Below are 23,246 nucleotides of genomic sequence, written 5' to 3'. Positions count from 1 at the left end.
GGTATTTATCTCTCTGTGGTAGTATCTTTAAATATATACCAACTAATTCTCAGGTACAGTAGCATATGATGAACTGTTAATGAAGTTAAATATTAAAAAATGGTATGGAGAGGTACTATAATGTTGTCAGAGAGTAATGGAAAGTATAACATCCAAAAAAATCAATTACCAAAACAAATACGGAGAGACTTTGACAAATTTTGAAATGATGGTAAAAAAAAAATTGCAAGTCAATCAAGGACAGACAATACATATTTTCCAAAGCTAAAAGAGAACAGCTGATGGGAATCTGCCAATGTTTATAAGTATATCAGTGTTTAAACAAAACAAAACAAAAACTTTTGCCCATCATGACATCACGAGTGATGACAATAAAATAAATGAACTTTTAAATGAAGCAAAATCACAGCTGCCCTATGTCCTAAAAGAGACCAAGACGAATAAGTATATTAGTAATAACGTAAAATATGAAAACATGATTCATACATGAGATCCATTGCCTCAACACAGTTTTTTTATTGGGGTGATTAAAATGTTGAAAAAAATTGAATTCATATTCAAAAGTATCAAAATTGCGTTGAGTGAGGAGAATGAATACAGTTATTTAGAGAGCTAAAATTTAAGATTTCATATTTATGATCAGTTTTGAGTTTAAATTGACATTCTAGCATTTTGAGACGATAGGTTTTGAATATTCGCATTAATTCAAGTATGTCTGTATGTATGTATAGGAATAGTAAAAATAAACTTGGCTAAAGAAGAAAAAAAAATTGCAAAAAATAAAATAATAAAAATAAATAAATTTTGAGGTTCTCCCTTGGCTGCCAACTGAGCACCCATGAGACTAGGTTGAGTGATGTGTTGAAGACCGAAATATTGAGACTATTGGAAGATTGGAACAATCTGTCACAAGAGTTCATCAAATATTATATATATTCCATGAAATAAATGACAATGTGAAATTGAATGTAATTGTTGAACAACGCCACTACTACATTATCTCATTCGTCTGTGTTTCATTCATCTTGTTTTGTTGATAAAGGGGAAACCTGAAACGTCCATTTTATCTGTTTTCGTATATTAAATTGAAGCGTACATTCAATTTCACATTGTTATTTATTTGTTCGAGCTTCGAGCAGCAACAATTACATTCTATATTCCATGAGAATCAGAATACAATTTGTTAAAGAAGCCAGGGGCCTATAAACCCGCTGCTGAACCCAATAACATTTTTGTGTTGAGAAGAAATTCAGAATGTTCTTTACAAAAACATTATTAGCAATAATTGGTAAAATGTAATTATCAAATATTCCTCTTTTCACATATAAATGAACTGTATACTCTGAAAAAAGAAAAGCTAAAAAAAAAAAAATATCCATTTTTTCCTTTCTGTTAAAACATTTTAAGAGTAAAAAAAAAGTGATACGAAAATGTTTTTTTTTGCCAAGAATAATGTCTTTTAAAACAATGTCCCCGTTATATTTTTTTTTTCAAATAAACAAGAAAGGAAAAATTGGAAGTTTTCAACTTTAAAAAAAATTGAATCTTGAAGGACATTATATATAGTATGGACGAAAGAAGAAGCATAAATAATAGAGCATCATTTTAGCATAAATATTTGAGATTTTTTTTTTTAAATGGAAAACTATATTGAGGGATTAATAACTTTAAAAGGCCCCCTACCTCCTCACCACCCCCGATTTTCCAGATTTTTTGCCAATTATATGTGGCTCTTATAGCACAAAAATACTTAAGCAGTATTTATAAGAATCCTATGGGTTAAAAATTTGGAATAAATGGAAATAAAGAAATATCTTCAAACAATATTTGATAGTGACATATTAGTTTCTGGCATTCAGAAAGGGAGTTCTTATGACAATCATTCCACATCTTCCTCATTTGCAGGTCTCAGACAATGTTAAAAGTCATTTTTGTAAACAACCATACTTAACTTCATGTTTAGTTTCTAAGAAAGATTTTTATCACTTAATAAAAATACCAAAAGAGCAAATGCCACGACTAAAAGAACTTTTGTATTCAAAACTTGATAGTGCCTTTCCTATGGAAACAATTCAAATTTTAAATCACTCGAGTCAGAGATTGAACTTTTTTTTATTCATATAAATTGGAGTATTTTCTTTTTAGTTGTAAAAATAAAACCATTCTATTAAAATATATGAAACTAATAGTTTCTGGTATATTTAATCAATAAGAGTAATTTGACAACTATAAACAAATTACATTAACATTTCTGGTTTTTATTATTTGAATAAAAATTAAGAACAAACTGTCAGTATTTATAAACAAGAATGAAAGCAATGTCAAAGTAAACACTGTGTTTTGCTTGTATTGCTAATTATCATAATAAGCAGTCTGAAATTGTGAAAAATCTTGAAAAAAGGATAAAATTACTTTCTTTGGAGTCTAAGTAAGACAACAACAAAAATGTTAACACCAGTTTTTATATGAAAAATTGTCCAACACTATTTTCACTGCTGACATTCGCCAAAGTTTGATTGTATACTATTAGGAACCAATTTCCACAGTTGTTGTGTGAAACAATTCTGGATACAAACAAAGATTGATATGGACGGGTTTGTGGAATCAGTAAGTCCATGGTGACAAGAACACCATTCTGAAACACTCAAAGAAAACGATTTGAGTGAGTTAAAAGTAAACAGGTTATATTATGCAGCGTGTACAACTGAATAATATGTAAGCAAAAAACTATAAAGAAGTTTCATTAACAAGTACAATATGATTATTTGGGAAAGCAAACCAATAATGTGATAAGTTTTGTTATTGAAATAAATATATTTTGATGACAACAGCTTACCATCAGGAGTTCGGAAGTGGCAGATCAGCAACCATTAGCCATGCATGATTTTATTTTTGTTGAGACCACAACCACACAGACGACATTTAGACAGGGGTAAAGAAAGACCAGACAAAATATTTCAAAATGACTTGAAAAATTGAAATAATGGATGCTTCCCTTCTTTCTTTTCTTTTTAAATTTTTTTTATTTATTAATGGCATGTGAATGATGAAAAACTGCATAGGTTAGGATGAATTACTTGGGTTTATGATAAATCACTACAAAATAAAGAAAAAGAAAGCAAAGGACTCAGGAAATTAACAAGAGTCTTTTGTACGGAATAGAGCTGAGAAAAAAACAATATTGCTGTTAAAAACTTATTTTGATATCGCTTCACGAACAGGTATATAAGAGATTATTAAAAACTCCCATTATTTTCTACAAAAAGAAAGAAAAAAAACTCAAACGTTTTAGTTGTTAAGACAAAAGAAAAATAAATAATAATCCAAATAAAATAAACTTAAATAAATAAATACTTCAAATAGCAGATCAGTTCAGTCACCACATTTTTTGTTTTTTGTTTTTAAGGGTTTTACGAAGCTTGCAACACATTTAGGTTATATCAGCGCCAGTAAAATGGAAGAAAATGGGATCATAAAAAGTTATAGAATTACAATTAAAGCACCCAAGAGAAAGTAAGACATAGGGGAACTGGGAACAAATAGGAATCAGATGTAGATTCCAAGAGCATACCACCAATGTACTTAGCTTGAGATCACCTATAAGTCTCATCCGGACACAAGCACAAAATCCAACAAAGAGGAATACACTCAGATGCTTACATTATACATTAAAAATAACAAATATAATAATACATAACAGAGAGATGATTTAAAAGGAAAAAAATAACATCTCTCAAAACAATAACTATGCATTTGACTGTTTCCCTCCCAGCCAGGACTCCAGCCAGGGCCAGGACAAAACCAAGTAATCTCATTCCAAGACAAAGACAGAAAGCATGTTGGAAAACAGACATAGGGGGGATAGAAGACACAGTATGGACCCCCCTGCCCGCTATGGGAGGTCAGGATCCCTACCCACCACATGGATGAGATCACGAGTGAGAATGCTTAAAATCTTATCGAGTTGTTGAAACTTGTAGTTATAGAGTTTCATCCACACAGATGTAATCTAGCTCCACTAGTTCAAAACACTTTAAAGGCTCAATAGAGTATGCAAAAGACATATACATATTTAGTACATTTTTTTCACCATTTCATGTAGTGCTGTTTGATATTCATATATTACTAATATCCTTGTATCTTTCAAATTTGAGTTTTGCTTTAACTTAAATCACTGTGACTTTATTTTTAACGAGGAAAAGAAAAGAATATAAGCTTATCACAACATTCACAACAAAATTTAAGAATAAAAAAGATTTTTTTTTTAAACAGAAAAGAAAAGTAGCCAAATAAATGTTTTCAAAACAAAGTGAAATGAAATTAATGAAAAGCTTAACACTGTCCATTGATGTTTTGTTAAGATGATGCAGCAAGCAAACAACACACAAGGACAACAACAACAAAAGAAAATCATTTCAAATTTCATCTTTATTTTAAGGTCTTATCTATTCATCAAACTGATGGATTTGAAACTTTAAAAACTGAAATGGTATAAATCAATGTTAAAGATGATGATTATGATAATAATAATAACAATAATAATAATAATAATAATAATAATAATAATAATAATAATAATAATAATAATAATAATAATAATAGAAAAAATACACCAACAACACCAATACCTACAACAATCATTACACAAGATAAGGCACCCACCTGATGTTAAAGACGAGTTGGGAATAACTAAAGAGTTGTCAACTTGACCATCTGCTGGTTCATCAAAACCTGGTGGATGAAATAATTCACTTTACATTAATTCAAGGATTTCATTATTTTACCTTCGTGAGACATATATATATATATATATATATATATATATAATATATATATATATATATATATATAATATAAAAATATATATTCTTTTAACTTATCTCGCATTTTGCAGGGTTGCCATAATGAATGCCACATCTCCATGCATCTCGGTTCAGAGCATCATCTTCCTCTGGGCCCAGTTCTTTCACATCGTCCTTTACCTTATCCAACTATCTAGTCTTTGGGCATCCCTTTTTCCTCTTTCCCGCTAATTTTAAGTCCAATACTTTCCTTCCCACGTACTCCCTCTCTCGTCTCTTTACATGTTCAAACCATTTCAATTTATCTTCTCTCATCTTTATTGATACATTCTTCACTTCAGTCAACCTTCAAATTCGTTCATTTCTCACTTTATCTTTTCTTGTCCAGCCAAGTGACCGTCTCAACATCCTTACTTCTGCCACCTCAACTTCTTTATCTTGTTTCTTTGTTGCAGCTGTTGCCTCTAGTCCATATAACATTGCTGGTCTTACAACTGTTGTATATATTTTTCCCTTCAGATTTGCGAAAATTTGTTTGTCACACATAACTCCAGTTACCTTCCTCCAATTATTCCAGCCTGTCTGTATCCTCTTCCTAACCTCCACCTCATAGCCCCCATCTCCTTGTACAGTTGTTCCTAAGTACACCAATAATGGCCAAAAATACAAAGGCATAATCTAAACAATCTGGCAATTATAAAAAAAACCATCAAGCTACTAGTATCTTCGATAGGCAGTACAATATTCTTCACATGAAATGCAGAGGTCAGAATTTTTCCATTCACACATATATAGACATCTAAACAAACACACCCACCCAACAAAGAGACTTGTATATAAGGAACACTCACCATCTCCTATAGAATTGTTCATCTCCCCATTGGTGGCGGCACCACCAGTTGATATTGCCCTGGATCCCCTCGGCCTCAGACCTGGAATTTTGACTGTGGTTCTCACCAATGGAATTTCTTTGGCATGGACGTTTTCCATATAATCCTTAAGATTGAGCAGAGTTGAATACATACATTTCAAATTATCACAAGGATAAATAAATACAAATTATGTTCAATTTGAATATAGAAAAAAAGAAATCAAAACAAAACAAAAAGAGAACGAAAAAAAAAAAAAAAGAAAAGAAAAAAAAAGAGAAAAAGAAAAATGAAAACAAAAACCTCTCCAAATTGCTGTTATACAAACCAGTCTTCCATTAAAGATCAATAACTGAACTGTTATTAATGGAAAGCTTTAAAGCAGTTTCTTTCTTAGACAAACATAATTCAGTGACTAATCTTTCTATCATTGAATCAACGGAAAAACGGATACATTCACTCTCAACTACTAATACAGAAAGTTCTGGCTTTACAGGCACCCAACATGAAAAATAAAATTGATCACTTCAGGCAGACAACCAATATGTAACGGTTAAAAACATGACAAAAGTCATTAAAGGTTCTCACAGAATTGTACAAATGACTGCTGCGAAAAATAAAAAAATATTATGCAAGGATCTCAAAATGTGATGCTTTTAATGTGACTGTTAAGCAGGCCAGTTTGCATTTTTTGAATTTTTTTTCTTGAGTTATGGGGAGATTATGATAGGTATAAAGAAGACTTACGTGTAAACTGGAGTGATAGACCAATTTGCCATCATCAGAGAGGGCAACATATTTTTTCTTCCATTCTTTGTTCAAACCATGACTCTTTTTGTATAAATAACCCTGAAAATAAGTGATTAAATAAATAAATAAATAAAGAGATGAAAGGAATTTGAATGAATGAAAAAAATAAAAAAATAAAATCAATCATCAGAATTAAGAACAAATGAATGTAAAATGGTATGAGTAAGACGAATTGTAAAGTTGAACAGATAGATGAATGACCTAATTTATTTTCTGAGACAAATAAATAGAGAGAAAGACGGAAGAATGATTCTAAATGAAAAAAAATAATTGATCCACAGAGTAAAGGACAAATGAAAGTTACATGGTACAAATAAAACAAATTCATAGCTTAAACTGATAGACGAATGATTAAGTTTGTTTTCTGACTGACAGAATTACAGTCGACTCCACTTAATCGCACACCCTTTGGAGTTCAGGTTAGTGTGCCAATTAAGCGGAGAAACTAAAAATAGTATCTAAGCACCAGCTTTCATGTGGCATTTAAGTAGGACCATCTCCTCTGAGTTTCTGCAGGTTTAGGACCGTCATGTTCAAGATATGACCTCATTAAAAGTTGTTTTTTGTTGTTTTTTAATGGGTTTTTTTTTGGTTTCTATTTTAACAAATTGGTTGTTTTATTGTGTGGATTTTTTCCTTTTTGTTTTTCCTTTTCCTTTTTCTTTTCATTTTCATGTTTTATCAACAACAAATAGGACATTATTGTTTGTAAGAATAGTAATCTTGAAGCAACATGTTTTTTGCCATGTTCTATTTTAAACACGACATTGTGTTGACCTTTCCATCTCGAGAGCCATCAGTCTTGATGGGAGAGAGATGTGCATTGAGTTGATCTCCAGACAGCCGAGTGCTTTGGTTAAACTATCACTCATCCACACGACTAAGGCATTTCCAATGACACCTTGCTGGCCATCTCTCTGTCGTTTACATCCCAGATTTGATCCATTATTCTCTTTGACTGCAACGTAATTCTTGTTTTGTTTTTTTAAGCAAATGAGAGACTGGGTTCTTGATACGCCGTACTTCGTAGATAGCTCGCTTTATGTTTGGTTTGGAATTGATTCTGCATCTGCAATCAATTGAAGTTCTGTAGAAGATTGAGATCTCTGGGCTTTGGGAAAGCCATTGCTGTAATGATGATAAATTGTGATAACACGATCTTTTATAAGAGGTGCAGTCTTTTTGAGGGTTTTTTTCTGCAAATAAGGCAATGAACATATAAGGCCAAGACCATATAAGGCAATTCATTGGTTAAATTTTGATTTCTCTAAATCTAATTGTCGGCTTTATTCATTAAATGAACCTATGGGTAAACAATTCAAAAGACTCGTGTATGTGGACAGGGACCGTAAGGATCAATAAAAAATGAGACGCGAGTCCTTTCTGTAATCCTTTCTTATTGTTCATGTCTCAGGAGAGGAAAACCTTATACAGGTGGAGAATTGCAATTGAGGGGTCAGACATTGTAAACAAACACCCGGCATTCATTGGAATGTGATCCCTTTTCACACCTAGTGATGCAGACAGAATGTGCTGAGTCAATTAGCCCATCGTGCCAGGTAATCACTTGTCAACAATCATTGCGCGTCTGACCTAGTTGGATTCAGAGGGACAATGGAATAGCATTGACGGGAAAGCTTTTCATGCGTGATTTAAACGTGCGAAAAGGGTTCAGTGAGAAACACATTTTCATTACTTTTGTGTATTTTAAAGATATTCTTCTCCATTCAGGTGTTGCGATTTAGCGGAGCGAATATATAGAAAAAATTCAATTTTTTTTCGGGAATGAGTAGAGTATAAGTGGAGTGTGCGATTAAGCGGAGTTAACTGTATTATAAAGTGAATGTTAAGCAATATAAATAAAACAAATGGATGAAGCGTGAAGAGACATATGAATAATTCAATTAGTTCTCCGAGTCATAAAATCACTTGAACCATATGTGGCCCATGACTCAGCTTGGTGACATGTCAGGATGAACTTATACTGAAAATCAATTGTGGATGTCTATATTTATGAAATTTGAGTTGACAAATGTGCTATTACTGAATGGAATGGATGTTTTTTTTGGGGGGACCATCCTGGCATTCTCTAAGGATGTGTTCCATCGTCTGCATATGATTTAAAAGGCCATTACAAAGGTTTAAGTGAGCTGTAGAAATCTGTATAACATAACTGACTCACGATTCTTTAAAAAATATGAAAAACGAAGGCTACAGAGGCTTGCTGTGTAGCATTGAAGCATTGTGAAGTTCACTATCAAGAAAATGAAGTATTCAACTTCAGTTTTTGAAAAGATTATTATACATATTTTACAGGAATTGATGGAAGGTAGACATGGTCAGTACTTGAGAAAGGAAAAAAAATCAACAATGGATCATAGGATTCCAGCTGGCATCACATGGGATGGTGGTACTCATTTACCTGGTCAGGAACAGAAAAGAGGACAGAGGACAAAGGACACGGCACACTACCACAGATAAGATATCTACTTGAACTTGCTGTTTCCTTTCATCATCATCATTTCTCTCTATTCCTCATTGAACAAAAGACCTGGACAAAATTCTTCCAGGCATTCCAATCACATGTACTCCTTGATTACACTATATTCTTAATTGTCAAGACACTTGTATCTGCTCATGAAAAAAACCATGATAAAGGAGGCTAGTTCAAATGTAAGAGAGAGGTAGATATCATGTATGCGCTATCTCTTTCAACTATTAGAGGCTGACAGGGTCCAAATACTCTTACCTGTTTGAGAGGTATTGCCCTCCCACTTCCCACCTTCTCTCCATCTGCTGCCTGTTTCTTCTCTTCCTCTTTTGATTTGGGCTGGTGAGCAAAACGATATTTGACTGATTAATAAATACGTATTACAGTTTAAAGAGTTCCAAAATAAAAATTTCCTAATCAAAAAAGAATGTAACTTATTTTTAAAATTTCTATAATGTAATTGCACTCTATTTCACACACACACACACACACACACACACACACACACACACACACACACACATATATATATATATATCCACACACACAAACACACACAGGCGAATGCGCGCCACACATAGCAATAAAATATATCAGACAATACATCATTTTCCACTATAAGAGCTGAATAAAGCTACAAATTATGCAGGGGCAATAGTTATAAGGCGTCAAATACACTCAATTCAAAATAATTTATCAGAAAATATCAAGAATATTCTTTAATTAACAATTTGAAGTTTTCCATACAAAATAATCAACTTCTTATATCAAACATCTCGAAGGTGTACTTTACAACAAAAAATATACAGAGTAATCAAACTTTATGATAAATATCTCCTAAGATTTCATTTTAAAACAAACATAAGCCTTACAAAAACATTTTTAAAATTTAATAATAAAAAACAAAAGCCCCCCCCCCCCCCCCCAAAAAAAAAAAAAAAAAAAAAAAAAAAATAAAAGTTAACGATGAAATGCGTTAATTATTCATTTTTAAAATTACCTGAAAATTAGATTCTAAGATAATATAAGTAAAATAATATAAACATTTCTTATGGGCATGTAAATGGTTGGCTAATAATTTTAAATCCAGTAATAAATAGAAACACTACAACAGTAGTCTTTCATATTTTAAAATTCAATGAATTGTTTCAGAAGCCACTATATTATATCTGATTGACAGGAAGGAGCACGAGTGTTGGAAATCATTCTCTGAATATTACAAATTATGTAACCATTGGGAATGAAGGCATGATTTTTTTATTCTTTTGTTTGCTTGATTTTACTATATATTGATTGTTTAAATTATATCTTAGCAGAAGAAGCCATGTATATTATTATCCTATTTCATCATATTAAAATGAGATTGTATGTTTTGGTTTATACTTTTTTTTTGTTGGTCGGAAGCAAGTGTTTTTTAAAGGATGCAAAAACCTGGAAGAGCTTCGTGTATGCAAATATTCTTGGCAAGTATCTATACACACTAATCCGTAAATTAACTAACCTTACACCTTTCTCCTCCACCTCCACCTCATCCTGCACAACCAACTTTTTTAAGCTGCATGCTCGTTACTTCATTTTCTTTCTTTATTATTTTTTCAAACCGTGTATGCATAATATTCGGTACAAATAATATCATAATCAGAAGTGAACAGGTCGGGGGTGGGGAGGAGGGCACGCACAAACACATAAGCCGACTATAAAATAATTTAAATCATGAAAAAAACAAACAATCCTTAATTATAATTTCAACAACAAAAAATAACAGGGGGGTGGGGGGATAAATAAACTGTAATCAGATAAGAATAATCCATTACCACCAAACAAAATATCCTTTCCTTACTTTCATCAACGGCAATAATAACCATGTGACCAACCTGTTCTTCCCCCAACAATATTTCATCATCACAGGCTTGCTGTATGGAGCAGCCTAACATTGACCATCTGAACACAACGGAAGCTACTGTCGTTTTCTTATCCAACCGGACAGAGGCAACAGTTGTTTTCTCATCCAGCCGTTGATAATTTGGTGTCGATGCGTACATTCTACTAGTCCTTCTGAATTTTATTTTGTACACAGGCATCTTGACTTCTTAGTTCACGATTCATGAATATACCATTCATTAGTACCTAATTTTATCATATGACACGATCAGAATTTTAGAGGCTTTTTTAAAAGGGTTAAATTGTAATATATAGTTGGAGAAAAAAATACAATAAATACAACAACAAAAAACAACAGATATGGACTAAAAGATCTGTAAGCTTGGTGTGTATTGTGACTATACTATAGCAAACACACACACACACACACCAACGGAAGACTGAAATAACCCAGTCGTCAGCCGCAGTGCAGCGCCGCAAATTGAGCAAGGGTGCGGTGACTTGCTCAAGGCCACACAGCGCAGCGGCGGGTGATCGAACTCGGTACCCTTCGGTACCACTGAGCCACACTGTCCCCCAAGTACTACTACTACTAGTAGTGGTAGTAGTAGTAGTAGTAGTAGTAGTAGTAGTAGTAGTAGTAGTAGTTGTAGTGGTAGTAGTAGTAGTAGTAGTAGTAGTAGTAGTAGTAGTAGTAGTAGTAGTAGTAGTAGTAGTAGTGGTAGTGGTAGTGGTAGTGGTAGTAGTAGTAGTGGTAGTAGTAGTAGTGGTAGTGGTAGTGGTAGTGGTAGTAGTAGTAGTAGTAGTAGTAGTAGTAGTAGTAGTAGTAGTAGTAGTAGTAGTAGTAGTAGTAGTAGTAGTAGTAGCACTATTACTTTTTAAAAAATGGAAATGCTGGTAATGCAAGTCAAAGTTGATATGGATTTATAATTTCTCAAATATTCGCGATAATAAATCTCCCCTTGTTTTGAAATATTATACATACATATATATATATATATATATATATATATATATATATATATATATATATATATAATATATATAAATATATATATATATATAATATAAAATAAAGAAATACTAATTCATATGGAATTCTTTAAGAATGTTAACAAACTAACAACATCACAGGGTAAACCAACTCATATCTTAAGTTTACTAATAATGTTTCAAAAAATAAACAACGCAATCACCAGGAATACCCGCTCATCATAATTTCACAACATGTATCCAATAAAAAAGAAAAACGTAATGAATTTCCCATAATATAATTTAGACACATAATCAACAAACATCCACTAAACACCGAACACTTCACATCAATAATTACTAATGCATTTTTTAAACCTCATAATCAACTAATCCATAAAAAACTCTTTTATCCATTTGTCAATTTGCATTCTTTCATATACCTCAATACATGATTTGGGAAAAGACCTTTTACATTTTGGGAACTTGCAAGTTGAAGGTGACCAATGATTTAAGATGACCACATTTAAGGGGGGGGGGGGGTGAGAATGCTTAAATCTAAATCTAAAAATTTTCTTTTGGGAAGTCTCGGGTTTAAGAATTTTTTTGGACAAATTTAGGATCATCCATCTTAATTCATCAATATTTTAAGTTTAAAAATTCTGGCCAAATGAGAAAAAAAAGGCGTTTTGCAAGTGCAGGGCAAAATTACCTCACACAACACACATCTTTCGCCATCCAATGAATGATTCACTGTTGAGTATCGATCTGTTTGAGTCTACTCCTCACCCACCCAGACCTCACTCAACGACATGGCATATTGTGGTGATTCTTGGGCATGCGAACTAGGCTAAACGCATGCCAACGCTATTGCTATTCTTACACTCGATCCTAATCCCAGCCCCCCCCCCCCCCCCCCCCCCCGCCCCTCCCTCCCCCACGCACTTGCCAAAGTCAAACTAAAAATGTTTATTTTCATTTTTGTTTTGTTTTTTTTTTTAAATCAGAATTTCAAAAGCCAAATCTGCATCGTAGCAAAAATATTTTTAAGACACCCCCCCCCCCCCAATTTAATTATACGATATAAAATGCTAGAGAATTGATTTAAAACGTTGTTAAATTTGATAAATTATCCATTTTTCAAGATCTAAAAGGATAGATATTCATATGCCAATTAATTTACGTCACTCCCCTTTTCAAATGTCGGCCTAACACTTGGTAATCTGTGTCCGATTGATTGCAAACATACAATGACGTCAGTGGGAATTCAACATGCATGACACCCGGCTGTAACGATTCTGCCCACCCACCATCAACCGCGTTTATTTATTTATTTATTTGTTTTTTCGTCTTCAATTTTTTGGGGTGAAAACTTATTCTTCAAATATCGATGGATTAAAATGACCCAACCTGTCAAAAAGGCTCCAATCTGAAACTTCTTTAAAACCAGTCAACTGTCGTACTCTAGAAAGACACGGATTTTTAAAATTTGGCCAGAAAACTCACCCTTCAAAATATCGATCGATTTCAATGATCCTCAACTTGGCAAACATTCTCAAACCTGGGGCCTCGCGAGTTAAAGAGCCAAGTTTGAGTAAGTTTGACAAGCATTGGTAGTCTTGGTATTTCAATTTTTGAAGTGTAAATTTTTCTGACAATTAAAAAGAAATAAAGGAAAAATATGTATTTCGCCAGTGGACAACAGTTCAGTAATAGAATTACTACTACAATTTCATACAAATGACCCCCAGACACTTAAACTAGAAATTTAGGTTTTCATGAATTCAAATCTAAAGAACGTATTTAGAGGAGACAACCGCTGCTACACACACTTTCCTACGCACACCTTTTTCCCAGCCACTCAATGAATGATTCACATCGCATTATACTATTATTGATCTGTTACAGTGAATGGTATAATACTCCCCACCCACACTGCATATTAGCATGGCCTGCACTCTCCAATTATCGACCCCAACATAGTTATTTTTTATTATATCACCATGCCTTTTCAGCAGAGTTGGGTTGGGGGTGGGGGGCATGACAACATCCTGAGGTCATAATTATTACCAACTATGCAATCCATCTCGAGTACCCCCCCCCCCCCAACCCCCCTAATCCATCAGAAAATAACCAGGCGGAAAACCTAATCTGTTGAGAAGAAGAATCAAGTCCGTTCGAGTTAGAGTTAGGTGCTGCAACGATCAGTTACACGGCTAAATAAAAAATAAATAAAAATTTGAGAATGTTTTTTTTCTTCTTCTTTTTAAAATCACCATTTCAGTTCCGAGTCGAGCAACTGTCAGCGTAGTTACCCCAGCCATATAATAATAACAACATGGGTGATAGTGATAATGTGCAAGGCACAACAATTTTCTGGGCTCGATCTTGTGTGCCCTCGTGTAAGAAAAACCCTTTTGACTTTTGATTCAATTAGAAAACAGTAATGATATATAATAGACGCCTGGTTAGCAATGTGCATGGAAATGTACAGAATCAAATTGAAATGTGGGCTGAGACATCTAGTACTGTGAAGCGCGTTGAGCACGGTACAACCGTGTGGTATCGTCTTATTTACCTAGTCATTAACAACCTGTTGATGATTATATCATAATCGTTAAAAATTAAAACTTCGTCGACATCTGTTGCAGTTGCAGCACATACAAAAAACAAAACAAAAAAAAAAAAAAAACAGCAAAGGATCTCTCTCTCTCTCTCTACATCCATTCATCCACCCGCCCACCCACCTTGCTACTACCTTCTACCAATCTACCTTTCCTTCTTCTTTTGCCGACATATGAATGACATAAATATTAAAATAATCTCTCTCTCTCTCTCTCTCTCTCTCTCTCTCTCTCTCTCTCTCTCTCTCTCTCTCTCTCTCTCTCTCTCTCTCTCTCTCTCTCTTAAAAAATAGACGTATGTCACTAAGAGCATTACATCAATCAGACTCGGATGAGGGCATCAACATGATTAAGTCGTGACACACAAATAAAAGACCCAGAACGGAAAAGCAAGGGGGATTTTATTTCTTAAGCGAACGCTGACGAAATTAATCAATAAAACTTGATAAGGTGGCGGCGTGCCATGTGAAAACCAGAGGCCATCGCAATGTCGTATCGCATGTAGTGCTTACTATAATTAACGTAATTGGTGAGGTGCTTTGTCTTTAGGAATGGTGATATAATATACTGGATTAACAAGTGAGGCGGCGCAGTAGTAGTAGTAGTAGTAGTAGTAGTAGTAGTAGTAGCTGTAATTAATAACTGAAGTGGCTGTGAGAGGATAAGATTGAAGAGGGAAGATGAAAGAAAAGTAGAGGAGGAGGAGGAGGAGAAAAATAAGTATAAGAAGAAAAAAGGAGGAGGAGGAGCTGCTATAGAAGCAGGCAACAGCAGCAGCAGGAGGAGGAGGAGGAGGGGAAGGAGGAGGAGGAGGAAGACGAAGGAGAGAGGGAAAATGAAAAGAAGAAAAGGAGGAGAGGAGGAAGAGAAGAAGGACGAGGAAGAAGGACGAGGAAGAAGGACGAGGAGGAGGGTAAGAAGAAGGGTTAGTAGGAGTAAAAGGAAGAATGAATAAGTGCAATGATCTTAATTTACATAAAACATCAAATATGCAAAATAATATATAACAAAGCACCATGCAATTACCCCTTGATTGCGACGGTAACAAAATCCATGACATTGTAATGAAACAAAAGTTAAAGCAAAGAAATCTGTCCCACTCTTATTATTATAGATCGACATTGATATTTGTAATTTCTTCAATAATTCCTCAATATATATTTATCAATGTACACTATTTTCGTTATATATATATATATATATATATATATATATATATATATATATATATATATATATATATATATATATATATATATATATATATATATATATATATATATTTTTTTTTTTTTTTTTTTTTCCACACCTATTTCAACTTACTTTTTTATCTCAATCTTAACTATCCACTTTCCAAAACTGGATCATTTACTTTTATTTTTATATCATTTAATGACGTAAGGAGATCAGACCTCAATAGGTAGATGTAATATCGTTTTTAATTTAAACAATAAACTAAGTGAAAAGGTCAGTATCAATCAAATGTGTCAATTAAATTAAATCAGTTTGGAGGGAAGGGAGATCCAAATCAGCATCAGGGAAGATTTTCTTATTCCCTAAAATTAGCAGCACCGTGCATGCAATCACATTTCGAGGACTTTAGAGGACTAATGGTATACTGATCAATAAATAAACACACTTCTCACAATATCTAAAAATAGAACGTATGAGCAGAAGACCATGGCACAAACAGCTCACAAATTGTTCATCTACAGAGAATACCGGATTCAAACAGAGAACTAATAACTTATGACAAAGGAAAGACTTTTCAGTCAACTGAAAGGTGATTTCACAAACAAAATCATTTGAAGTGTTGTTTTTTGTTTTTTATTTTTTAAAAAAAGGAATCTTTCATTTGTCACAAATTAAACTGGTTCACGGATTTATTTATAGATAAAGTAAAGCAAATTATTCAACACAAAGTAAAACAAAACATTGAAAATAAGAGCACAAAGAGTAAACAAGCGATGGGAATTTCTTCATTTCTATTGGGTTTAAAAAAAAAAAAAACTCTCCACATGAAGAGACAAACAAAAGTTGATGCTATATCTTATAAAACTACAACGACGAATTCTTTTGATGAGAACGCTATGTGCATAAAAAAAAAAGAACCCCCCCCCCCCCCCAAACCCACGAAACAACCATATCTTAATAAACCGAGCAAGAAGACATTCCATTAAGAAAGTGGCATTGATTTCAAGATCAAGTACTATTATATCTAATAAGGATACATCGATCATTCACGAGTAAATACAGGTAGGGATGACATGACAGTCGGGTATTAAAAAAAAGTATGGTGAAGCATTCGGCTAAATTAACTCACTCAATCCTAGAGATTTTTGCTAATTTTCAAAATTGGAAAAAAAAATGTATTAAAAATTGCATGTACATAGATAGTTTTATTCAACTATCATTAACATGCGAAAACTAAAAACATTAGCTTTAATACTACGCCTATAATTTGTCTCAGAAAAATGTAATAAATAAGCATGGGGTAAAAATGTAACCTGGGTAAACTACGGATATAGTCGGTGCAAGGGTTGAGTGAGTTAAAATCAGGTAGAGCATTCAACATGGAAAGATCAAACATTCAACAGAACAATAAAGGAAGCAGCAAGACACAGGCAGGGGACTGATCGTATGACCGTAACGTCGTTTTACTAGAGAAAATTAACAGAATGGGTTTTCAAAATGTATTCTCTTTTCTCACGAAAGAGAAAAGAATTTTGCAATAGCATGAACATATTGATCGATTTTTCATTTCAACTCCGTTTATTTGTTTTAATCTACAAAAACGATCATTGGCTATAATATACTATATTCCGAGACGGCATTCTGAACATTTCGAGCTCCCTGAATGAACGTTAAAGCAAAACTACAATTATGAGGACACCCCCCGCCCCTCATATTTCTAGAAGTAAGTAAGCTCATTAAATCAGATTAATGGAGTCCGATCATTAATAATAATAATGAAAAAAATAAAGTAACGATACAGCATTCTGCCTGCATCCAGCAAACTATAACAGTCCACGTAGTGTAATTGCAACATGGTCAAAATGAAAATTCGTTTATGATTAAGAGGACACATTACCATCGATAGAAGAAATGAGTTGGTAAAAAAAAAAAAAACCTAGAATGGCTGCTCTTTAAAATATTGAGATTAATCGATCATTCCAAATTCATTGTGACTTCAGGTTTTCTTTTTTTTTTTTAAATCTTGGTACTACACGTCGAGGACTTTAACAACAAGCATAATATGTATCTAAATAATAATAATTTTAAAAAAATCTGTTGAGCGCCATCGTGGCAGAGGTGACGTGATGGTTGATGGCGGGGGTATTTAGATGAAAATTTGGAAAACGAAGAAACAACATTGTGGAAAGACATGACAACAGCTACATGGGCATCGCTGCTACTGAAAACGGGTGCAAAAACGAGGATGACGAGAGGACATGGTAATAATAATAATAATATAATGGCGAGCATGACTGAACGAAATGAAATGAAAGGAAATGAAAGAAAGAAATGGAACAAAAAAAAAAAAAAAAAAAAAAAACAAACAAACAAAAACAAACAAACTCGCAAACATCAAGAACCATGTGTGTAGCATCATTCTTACATTGAAGAGATTTGATCGACGTCGGTTTTTACGACTCTGGGTCGGCGTGGAAGTAGGGGTTGGCAGTTGTTCTTTGCCGACTTCTTGTCTCTCCTGTAAATTATTGTAAACATGGTAATGAAATGAGGATGGTGGTTGTTGTAGCAAGTTAGGATGAAATAGATAAATGTTTGAGGGCGACGACAGGGTGATGCTGGCAAAGCCCTCGGGGTGTCCGGCTGCTCGTCCAGTAGAGAAACGGGTGTGTTCACGCCGCTGTGACTGTGATTGGATTGTTGTATTAATTAAAAGGATTTGTATGAATTTCAGGGGAAAAGAATGAAAAATGGGTCTTGTGAATAGCCTTGAAGTGTAAATGACAAAATTGAAAATGGCGAAGAAATGCTAGACTCAAATAATATTATTTAAAAAAATAAAAGAAAAAAGAAAACAAGGGTTTAATCTGATTGTGAGGCACACCTCTAAATAACTGGAATTGCCAAAAGAAATGAGCAAACTTGTCTGAAAAAAGATATAATAAAAACAAAAATTTTAAATATACCAGAAACAACATTTTGAAGTTCAAACAATATATGGCATTTAAATAGCATTCATTTTTTTTTCTTCCATTATTGACATTTTTAAAAATGGCTTTCATGTCCTTTTTTCCATTTTCAATGCGATTAACTATTCGTCTTTAAAAAAAAATCTTAATCAACTTGATTTTATCAAACAAACAAGCACCGACTTGAGATAGAATAGGGCGTGGTTTGTTACTGAGTGGAGAGAATTTAAAAAAAAAAAAAAAGGGGGGGGGGGGGGGGTTGATGAAGACCCGCCTTGAGAAATGGTGTTAGGCATGACATTTACACGCATACAAAGGCGCACGTACACACACACACACACACACACTCATTTGTGCATGATTTTGGTGATCATGTAGATACTAAAAATTAATCAAGTCATGGGCCACAACATAAAGACTCGTCATGCCTGAGGCTAGTAAGAAAAAGAACAGTGGATTGGCATCTCCGATATCCTATCTATCTACATTAACAGTGTGCACATAACCTGAAAGACTTGTGTAAGGGTAACACAGTGAAATAACAATACAATAATTTAATAACCCATAACTCCAAGGCAACAACACATATACGACGCATCATGCCTGGGACTGACAGTAGGTAAATGCTTAAATTGGCTGGCATCTCCAATATTCAATATGTGTATTCCAACAATTGATATGTGCATCTTGAGTGACCACCAGTCAATATTTGTGTTGGGATAAGACAGTGATAACCGTACAAGAATAACCCATAAAAAAATTTCAAAAAAGAAACAACATAGGTGGGATTTGGATTGATACAGGTTATGAGGGGTTGGCACCTCTAATATGCGTCTTTCTACATCAAAAATATTGCCTGATATAACAGTAAAGAATGATGGTGTAATTGATAACCACGGTCAAAGTCAAAGACAGCAGTTTAAAAAAAAAAAATTTGTTTTTTTTTGTTTTTTTTTTTTTGGGGGGGGGGGGGGGGGGGGGGGGGGAGGGAAGAGGTGTTGAAGATCATCCTAGTTCTAATCCCATGAATCGCAACATTGCCAAATATACCTTAATTTGTGCCTTACTCTCCCCCCCCCCCCCCGATTTCGATAGGATTTTTAAATATATATATATATAATATATATATATATATATATATATATATATATTTTATATATTATATATAAGGAGCAGGTAATATTGTAAGACAATGATCTGAAAAAGTGTGTATGAAACAGTGCCAGAGCAAAAAAGAAAAAATTTAATACAAAAAGAAGCATCCAAAAAATCCGTCTTCCTCGACTGCGGGTTCCACTGATTTTTGGGGGTGGGGTTTTTTTCTTGTATTTTTCCTTCTTGCTTTGTCTGGCACTGTTTCATACACACTTCTTTCCAGATCGTCGAAAGCATTGCGATTTAATTTTGTCCTAACTCTTGACAGGCGAGATTTGAGATAAAGTGTGATGATGGTGACGACTGTCATGATAAGAACGACAACGACGCCACCGGATTGTGATGAGAAAGAAACTTGTAAATGTTGACGTTGAAGATTGAGATAAATAACTGCATGTGTGTGTGTGTGTGTGTGTGTGTGTGTGTGTGCGTGCGCGCGCGTGCACCAAATGATTATTTATTTTCTTTTAAAAATTGTTCAGAAGGATGGGTTTGAAGCGTAGTCTTCGTTAACTAATCGCCAGAACCCGAAAAAAAAAAGAAGAAAAAATGACACCTCAAAAAAAAAAAAAAACAAAAAAAAACAAACCCATAAAAACAAACAAAACAAAAATATAGAAAGAAACAAACAAAAACACAACAAAAACAAACAAACGAAAACGCCGCAATACAATCTGACGACCATCAAAAGAAAGTGAGCACTTAGTTGTTTTGAATAGTTCAACTAAAGGAATCATTGTAGGTCCTTGAGCATTACTAACAACAATAAATCACTTTTCACATTCTTTTGGTGATCATCGCATTGTATTGTGAGGGAATTTTAGGGAAGAGCTAAAAAACTTTCTTTTTTTTTTTTTTAATGAGCATTTTTATCGCGCAATTTCCACTAAACACGCTCAAAGCGCTTTACAAGGGTCCCCTAACCAACAGCAGCAATTAACATGAAGAACGAAACATGACCCCTGTACTGTTATAATTAGGGGAAGTTACAACAATCGGAACAAGACAAAAAACTGTGTAACGGAGTAGTCTTTACATTTAAATTTTGATATAGAGAATTGAACAAAAAGTAATCAAGTATTTGGCGGTTTAAAAAAATGGATTTTTAAAAAATGTTTTTTTTTTTTTTTTTTTTTTTTTTGGGGGGGGGGGGGGATAAAAAGAAAGAAAAGAGAAAGAAAGAAGGGAAAAAAAAAGAAAAGATACGTGAGAAGAAAAATGTTTAACAGGCAAAACTCAAAAACCGGAAAAAAGAATAAGAAAAAAAAAAAAAAAACAACAAAAAAACCCAAAAGAAAACAAATAAACAAACAGAACATCAAAAGAGAAACAAACTAATTAAAAGCTATCTAAATGACGTCAAATTCATTCATTTTATAAAAGAAATGCGTCTGTTACCAATTTCGTCCCCCTATAGTAACTCAGCACAACAAATTATACTACCACGATGAAAAGTCCGGGGGGTGGTGTCAAAATCGGATGATAACCAAACAAAAATTGTTAACTAAGATACGTCTCGGATTTGTGGGGCCCTGCGAGTGTTTATCAGTCACTAGACGAGGGACTTAAGCAGCTAACAATAAATGTATATTCCTTCAATTCGGACACTCCTCCATATCGCTATGTGGTATTTTCTAACTCGTATATATAATATAATATTATTGATACAGATATAATATATATATATAATATATATATATATATATATATATATATATATATATATATATATATATATATATATATATATATATCTGTATCAATAACAAATGCACATAACGATAATCCAAACATGATTTTTTAAAATTAATAAATAAAAACAAGAATAAACAAACGGAACGAAACAAAATAATAATTCATGATGCATGAAAGGATATGACAGGAATAACGAATGAGTGGAGCAGGCACTTATGTTGGTAACAACAAGATATGAAGTGAATAGAAAAGTGCCAGAAGACAATAGAGAATAAAAATTTTTCGCGGCGGTGGTGGGGTTCGAACCTGCGACCTTATTGGTACGACAACTCCGCCTGGCAGGTGAGAGCGTGGCTCTACCGTGTGAGCTATCAACGAACACAAAAATATTCGTTTCAAACTCAAAGTCATTACTAGATCCCTCTCTCACCCACTTCTTGAGACCGCCGATTCGTTCGTACACCACCATCGCGAATAATTTTGACCAGCAGTTAAGCTTAATAGCCAATATTCTCAACACAAACATATAACATAGAAACGATTGAGACATTGAGTATGCTCCGGTGTATGGGGTGAATTTTTAATTCAGAAAAGTGAGTGGAGCAGGCACTTATGTTGGTAACAACAAGATATGAAGTGAATAGAAAAGTGCCAGAAGACAATAGAGAATAAAAATTTTTCGCGGCGGTGGTGGGGTTCGAACCTGCGACCTTATTGGTACGACAACTCCGCCTGGCAGGTGAGAGCGTGGCTCTACCGTGTGAGCTATCAACGAACACAAAAAATATTCGTTTCAAACTCAAAGTCATTACTAGATCCCTCTCTCACCCACTTCTTGAGACCGCCGATTCGTTCGTACACCACCATCGCGAATAATTTTGACCAGCAGTTAAGCTTAATAGCCAATATTCTCAACACAAACATATAACATAGAAACGATTGAGACATTGAGTATGCTCCGGTGTATGGGGTGAATTTTTAATTCAGAAAAGTGACAAGAAGTGGGTGAGAGAGGGATCTAGTAATGACCTTGAGTTTGAAACGAATATTTTTGTGTTCGTTGATAGCTCACACGGTAGAGCCACGCTCTCACCTGCCAGGCGGAGTTGTCGTACCAATAAGGTCGCAGGTTCGAACCCCACCACCGCCGCGAAAAATTTTTATTCTCTATTGTCTTCTGGCACTTTTCTATTCACTTCATATCTTGTTGTTACCAACATAAGTGCCTGCTCCACTCACTTTTCTGAATTAAAAATTCACCCCATACACCGGAGCATACTCAATGTCTCAATCGTTTCTATGTTATATGTTTGTGTTGAGAATATTGGCTATTAAGCTTAACTGCTGGTCAAAATTATTCGCGATGGTGGTGTACGAACGAATCGGCGGTCTCAAGAAGTGGGTGAGAGAGGGATCTAGTAATGACTTTGAGTTTGAAACGAATATTTTTGTGTTCGTTGATAGCTCACACGGTAGAGCCACGCTCTCACCTGCCAGGCGGAGTTGTCGTACCAATAAGGTCGCAGGTTCGAACCCCACCACCGCCGCGAAAAATTTTTATTCTCTATTGTCTTCTGGCACTTTTCTATTCACTTCATATCTTGTTGTTACCAACATAAGTGCCTGCTCCACTCACTTTTCTGAATTAAAAATTCACCCCATACACCGGAGCATACTCAATGTCTCAATCGTTTCTATGTTATATGTTTGTGTTGAGAATATTGGCTATTAAGCTTAACTGCTGGTCAAAATTATTCGCGATGGTGGTGTACGAACGAATCGGC

The 23,246-nt window shown here is 34.1% G+C and overlaps 1 protein-coding gene across 11 annotated transcripts in view; it reads right to left on the bottom strand.

Annotated features, from left to right (window-relative positions):
* The window catches only part of LOC144957980 (arf-GAP with GTPase, ANK repeat and PH domain-containing protein 1-like), a 184,330-nt gene that overhangs the window by 104,431 nt on the left and 56,653 nt on the right, over positions 1–23,246 (bottom strand). For 8 of the 11 annotated variants that reach the window (XR_013642285.1, XM_078889541.1, XM_078889542.1 and 5 more), the window contains 4 exons: positions 9,231–9,311; positions 6,419–6,520; positions 5,654–5,798; positions 4,663–4,731 (listed from right to left, as the gene is read on the bottom strand). Coding sequence is in view for 10 of the 11 variants with exons in the window: in XM_078889541.1 (XP_078745667.1) it covers positions 4,663–4,731; positions 5,654–5,798; positions 6,419–6,520; positions 9,231–9,311 (397 nt within the window). In the remaining variant the exon portion in view is untranslated. Of the gene's footprint in view, positions 1–4,662; positions 4,732–5,653; positions 5,799–6,418; positions 6,521–9,230; positions 9,312–18,068; positions 18,162–23,246 lie in introns of all 11 variants that reach the window. The other 3 variants (XM_078889545.1, XM_078889548.1, XM_078889540.1) reach the window with 1 other exon arrangement.

Source organism: Berghia stephanieae, chromosome 12, assembly GCF_034508935.2.
Source record: "Berghia stephanieae isolate SIO BIC M18660-M18661 chromosome 12, UCSD_Bste_1.3, whole genome shotgun sequence".
NCBI classification, from domain to species: Eukaryota; Metazoa; Mollusca; class Gastropoda; order Nudibranchia; family Aeolidiidae; genus Berghia; species Berghia stephanieae.
This window is presented reverse-complemented; position numbering and strand designations above follow the sequence as displayed.